Source organism: Podarcis tiliguerta (genome assembly GCF_965153285.1).
Source record: "Podarcis tiliguerta genome assembly, chromosome: 5".
Lineage (NCBI taxonomy): Eukaryota > Metazoa > Chordata > Lepidosauria > Squamata > Lacertidae > Podarcis > Podarcis tiliguerta.
The window spans coordinates 97,330,312-97,336,311 of NC_139538.1; the positions used below are offsets into that span (position 1 = coordinate 97,330,312).

The 6,000-nt window shown below is 46.2% G+C and overlaps 1 protein-coding gene across 3 annotated transcripts in view; it reads right to left on the minus strand.

The window, feature by feature from the left end:
- LRP6 (LDL receptor related protein 6) overlaps window positions 1-5,102 on the minus strand; it is an 89,561-nt gene extending 84,459 nt beyond the window's left edge. Inside the window, exons 1-2 of one of the 3 annotated variants that reach the window (XM_083440704.1) lie at window positions 4,743-5,080; window positions 4,315-4,699 (exon numbers count right to left, since the gene is read on the minus strand). In XM_083440704.1, the coding sequence (XP_083296830.1) occupies window positions 4,315-4,369 (55 nt within the window). In that variant the 5' untranslated portion in view covers window positions 4,370-4,699; window positions 4,743-5,080. Of the gene's footprint in view, window positions 1-4,314 lie in introns of all 3 variants that reach the window. The other 2 variants (XM_083440703.1, XM_083440705.1) reach the window with 2 other exon arrangements.
- Window positions 5,103-6,000: the final 898 nt, after the last annotated feature.

The following is a 6,000-nucleotide window of genomic DNA, read 5'->3' on the forward strand; positions in this document are numbered from 1 at the left end:
CGCCTATAGAATTTTGAACACTATTTAGGGGCATAATGGAAATTCCTTTTCAACATATCATCATAGGAAAATTGGAGCATTAATATTTTTAAAATAGTATCCAGTGTGAATGTGACACCTATATAGTACCACTCATGGGACAGGTAGGATTTGCTGTGTTTCTCTGTTACATATATTCAGCGGCAACTCAGGCTTTATTACTGGATAATGCAGCAGCACTCACAGGCTCAGGAATAAGGTGGTTACAAAAATCTCAGTGAATTCCCAAATTAACAACTGATAGAAAGAATCCTACTCCCTGGGAGCATTATCCTTATATGCCTTTTTTGTTCATATATATTACCCTGGCAGGTTTATAGCTGACCTTGTGTTTGTTTACATGCAAATTAATACCACTTAGTTCAATGAGACTTCCATCCAAGTAATTATGCAAGGAATAACTAAGTTTGTGGACACCTTGAGAATTAACAGAATAAGCATTGATGGACTAGAGCCAACTGCATCCGATCGTTTGTAATGCACAAAGGCTTGTGCCACAAAATACATGCTAATCTCCAAAGTACCACAAGGCTATGGTGACTAACACAACTACCCACTCTGGAATTAACATAAAGGAGTACAGAAAGCCCTAATGAACTCTGGAACTCACTAAAAAGGAAGCAAACCTGGGATTGAGTTGTCAGTTTGTCTAGTAAAGAGCATTCCCACGTCTGGTATGTTTACCTAGGTGCCTTACATCAGGAAATATATTTTCCAAAGTAAAAAAAGACTGTCTAAAAACTGTTTTTAGCCAAGTTGGCAAATACAGTCCCAACAGATTGCATATTTAATGGCAAAGTAATTACTGTTGCTTTTGAAAGCAATTTCCTGATTTTCATTGAAGTCAAAACTAGCAGCCTTAGCAGTACAGCAGAAAAAGGATGCAGCAATCCAGCATGAATATTTTATTATATTCCTAACATTCAGGGTGACCCCTCCCCATTTTATATTCACAGCGATACTGTATGCTGGGGTTAACCTGGGAGACTGTGACTAGCCCAAGGTTACACAATGAGTTTCATGGCCAAGTGGGAATTTGAAATCAGTCCCTCTCCACCCAAATATCACTACATCATACGTTATATATAAGCATACTCATTTTATACAGTTTACAATATACTAATTAAAAGATAACTAGTACATATTAATGGTAAAAGTTTCTGGCCATACACATATATTTATGAAAAATTGCTATGTTCATCCTGTATATTTAAAAATGTGACATCTTAATACTGGGGTCCCAATGACTGGATCTCCAGCCTTTGGCAGCCTGACATCATTCATCAGCAAATTAACAAGCATACACAATCTTTAACCCTCTATACCCTACCAAATTCCTGTTTTTCTCAGCAGTAATATACTAGCTAACTGGTCCTCTGTAAAATACAGCCACAAACTCTCTGTAATCCAAAGGTATTTATACTGAAATTCTGCGTAATCTAAAGAGCTAGCCAACATCAATTTTTTTCTTAGATAAAATAATTCACCTTAAAATCAGAGTTCAAATGCTCCGATTTCTTATTCCCACTTGAACCCACACATAGATCCAATATAAATTATGTAACATATAGAAGATACAGTATAGCCAAATTCAAATGAGCCTTCATTTAATAACTTCAGCAAGCATGCAGGCCTTCTGTTAACTAAAGTTGTCCATTTCATCTGAACTGAACCAGGAACAATGGTTAAGGGCTTCAGAACAAGTCATTATATTATACCAGACTTGAAGTTAGCTTTATCTCCTGGCTTGTTCTGAAGCAATTAACGAGTTTCTTGGTTTATCCTGGATTTTTCTGAAGCCATTAGACCGTTTCGTGGTTCTGATGAAATTAACTAAAGACTTTATGGCTTTGCAAGCATGATGTGGGGTATGAAACAGGTGTGTGTGTCCATAAGGCTCATTCATATTGGGTCTTATGATTATTGTATTTGTTGATTTTTACACAAAAGTAACCCAAGAAGATTAGCAAAATAATACAAACATGAAAACCATAATTAATCCATGATAGGATCTATTCTGCCTCGGTCAGATCACACCAGGAGTACTGTTCTGGGCACCACAATTCAAGAAGGGATGTTGACAAGCTGGAATGTGTGTAGAGGAGGGCAACCAAGGTGATCAAGGGTCTGGAGACAAAGTCTTATAAGGAATGGTTGAGAGAGTTAAGTATGCTTAACCTAGATAAGAGGCGATATGATAGCCATCTTTAGCTATCTAAAGGGCTGTGTCATGGAAGATGGAGCAAGCTTGCTTTCTCCTGCTACGGAAGGCAGGACCCGAATGGACCAATGGATTCAAGTTACAATAAAGGAGATTCCGACTACACATCAGGAAGAACTTTCTGATGGTAAGAGTTGTTCAGAAGGTGGTGGACTCTCCTTCCTTGAAGGTTTTTAAGCATAGGTTGGATGGCCATTTGTTAAGGATTCTTCAGCTGTGATTCCTGCAATGCAGGAGGTTGGACTAGATGACCCTCAGGGCCCCTTCTATGATTCTGATTCTATTATTATTAATCCAAGATACGATCATCCGAACGCAGTCAATATACCTAGTTTTGATTGTAAGGTAAGCATATTAAATCCATATTTGATTATAAAGTAAGCATCTTTAGAAACATTTTTTCTACAATACACGAGGAAGTCTGTAGAAATTCTCATAAATATGGAAGTTTGGCATAACATTTGGAGAAAAGAATAATTTGTGGCAAAATCCTGCTAATTTTTGTACTCTCAGTCAGGTTATTGATTATGGACAACACAGCAGAACTAGACTAAACTTTATGCATTAAAAAGTTAACTTAAACAATCATTTTTCCTTTGAAAATCAGAGAGCCATATAAATCAACTATCCTTCCTCAAAGGAATATACTTGCACATGGGATTTACCGTATTTTTTGCTCTATAAGACTCACTTTTTCCCTCCTAAAAAGTAAGGGGAAATGTGTGTGCGTCTTATGGAGCGAATGCAGGCTGCGCAGCTATCCCAGAAGCCAGAACAGCAAGAGGGATTGCTGCTTTCACTGCGCAGCGATCCCTCTTGCTGTTCTGGCTTCTGAGATTCAGAATATTTTTTTTCTTGTTTTCCTCCTCCAAAAATTAGGTGCGTCTTGTGGTCTGGTGCGTCTTATAGAGCGAAAAATACGGTATGTTGTTTTTATCAAATGCCTTTCTAGGTCTCCCCTCCAATCCAGTTCAACTCCCCAAAATGTTCATCAAAGCAAGCAAATGCAGAGGAATTGTAAAAAATTGAGACAGGATTCAGACTTCACAGATGCAATAAAAAAACCTGTTCTTTGCAGGAGACCTGAACATTTCATAGCTTTTGCATAAAGGGATATTAATTGCATATTATTTCTGAGTATGCATGGTCATGATCAGCTGTAAATTTCACTTGCTTTATTCATCAGAACTTATGTCCGAAAACAGGTGTGCTCAGGAGTCACTCAACTTTTCCAAACTGATTGCGGGCTAAATATTATCTCACACACAATTACAAGGAAGCAAACTCCATTAAACTTGGTGGATCAGACCACACAGTTGCTATCTAAAATGTGTTATTTGCCAGCGGTGCAATCCTATACAGTACATGTCTACACAGAAGTAAGCTCCATTAAGTTCAATAGGCCTTTCTCAGGTAATTGTGTACAGGACTGCATTATTAATTACAGCTTCCAGCCTGATCTTAACTATGTTGACTGCTGTAAGTTCCACTCATTTCAACGTGGCTTACTCCCAAGTAACTATTTAGCTAGGATCGGAGACCTTGCTAAGGGAAAATCAGCACTCCCAAACCAAGAATATCCAGTCCGCGATTCTAAACATGATTCACTGTAAAGAAGTCCCACCACTATCAATCAATGGCACCCGCAGACAGACATAGGAATGGGCTGTTTGTTTACAATGGCCACACATTTCTTGGAAATGATGGAAACAATTTTCCGAAGTTCTAATTCCCCCAAAATCACCAAATCTAATAAAGACTAGTATGCTGTTCTTTTTTTAAGGAAAGACTTAAAAGCAATCCTCCATGAAGGAAAGAGAACTGTCTTCCGTGTGTTTGTGTGTACTGGCAATCTCTCCCCCTGCAAATTCCTCCATGTTCCAGGATTTGGGCAAGGAAGGAAGGAAGGAGCGAGCCTGCGCCCCTTCCCGGGGCCTCGTCTCCAGGCCAGCCAGGCCTTGCCCTCCCCCGGAGATGCGCACCGTACACACAAACACGCGACACGCGGGGGACCTTCCTTCCCCCTCTGGCCCCGCGCGGGGCCTCCGCCTCACCTCTCGCCAGGGAGCACAAGCCGCAGACCAGGAGGCTCCTCAGGACGGCGCCCATCTTCTCTCCTCGGGCTCTCACCGGCGGCAGCGGGGAGGGGGAGGCGGCGGCGGGGGCGGCGGCGGAGGCTGCGGCGGCGGAGAGCGGGGGCAGCGGGGGCAGCAGCACCTCGGCCGCCCGCTCATACTTTCGGGGTGGGTGCGGGGGGAGGCCGGCAGGAAGCGAGGGAGCCGCACCGGAGGAACCGCCGCCCGAACCTGGCCCTCTTTGTTTCTCTTAAAGGGCTGCTTGGCCCTCGGCTCTTGGCCCCGGCGAGGAGGAGGAAGGCCAGAGCGGGGGGGAGAAGCCCTCGCCCTCCATGCCCGCTGCCAAGCCACCGGGCGGCTGCTGCTGCTGCTGCTCCTCAGGCCGCGCTCCTTCCTCCTCGGGCAGCCTCTTCCTCCTCCTCCTCCTCGGGAAGCCGAGAGAAAGGCAAGGCGCAGCAGCACAGCCCCTTCTTCTCGGCCGCCGCCTCCTGGCTCCCCGGTGCAAAGCCAGAGAAGATCCCTCCTCCTCCTCCGGCAACTATGGGGCGCCTCACATCTGTGCCCGCGAAGAGCCCCCCCGCCCGGCGCTCCTGCCCCCCTTTTCCGGGAAGAGACGCCCCGAAGGCCGCCGCGCGAAGGGCTGCCGATCCCGCCCCGCGAAGCTCCCCCGGGAAAGGGGGCGACGCGGCAGCCGCATTCCTCAGGGACTCCTTCGCCGCCTCGCTCGCTCGCTCGCTCTCGCCGCGAATCAGGTCCTGCGCTGCAGAATCTCACGCTCTGGACCGGAGGAGGGTCGGAACTACTTTCGGGGACGCGGGCTGCGCGGCGAGAGCGGCACAAAGAGCGGCGGCGGCGGCGGAGGAGGAGGAGGCTCCCTCCCCCTCTCTCTCTTAACCGGCTGCGCTTTTATTTCCTCGGTGAACGTTCTGAGCGACTCGCTTGCGGGCGAGCTAAGGGGAGGCTCCAAGCTGGCAGCCACGCAGGCGGCTTACATAACTGGGCGGAAAAAGGACGCGCCGAGGGGGGTCCAACACGGGGGGGGGCTCGTGTGTGCATGACGTCACACACGCCCCCCCCCCGCCGGGCAAGGCCTCCGGGACGGGCGGCCCGAGCGCCTGCAGCCCCCCCCCCGCCCCTCAGTCTCAGAGGGGGCAGCGCCCCCTTTCGAAATGGGGAGGGGGCTGGGGCTCACCTCGCAGGGTTGCTTTCAAGGAAGTACCGCGCAGGTAACCCTAACGGGAGAGCCAGCCTTGGCATCAGCTTTACCTAAACTCAAGCAAGGCTGCTCTGCGCTCAGGCTTAAACCACGACCAGTACCTCCCTCCTTCAGACATTAAGACAATAATATTGGCTTATCTTTAAGAGGATCCGTGTCAGGATTACTGCATCTATGCGTATGAATCTTTAACAGTACTGAAAATGCTATAGAAATGGTAAACATGCAATCTACAGAATTTCCCTGTTCTGTACAGCTGTCCTCTTTTGGGTTTTAATGGATGGCATAAGATATATTAATTGCAACTTATCCCTCCCGGTTCCAAGGCGTGGGTTGCACACAGTTTTAAAATCCCATCCTTGGGAGCAAAATTAAAAGCATAGGAATTAGGCTGTAAAACCTTGTTTTGAGCAAGTCTAGCTATGAAATAAGCTAGCTCTCCCTTTCTT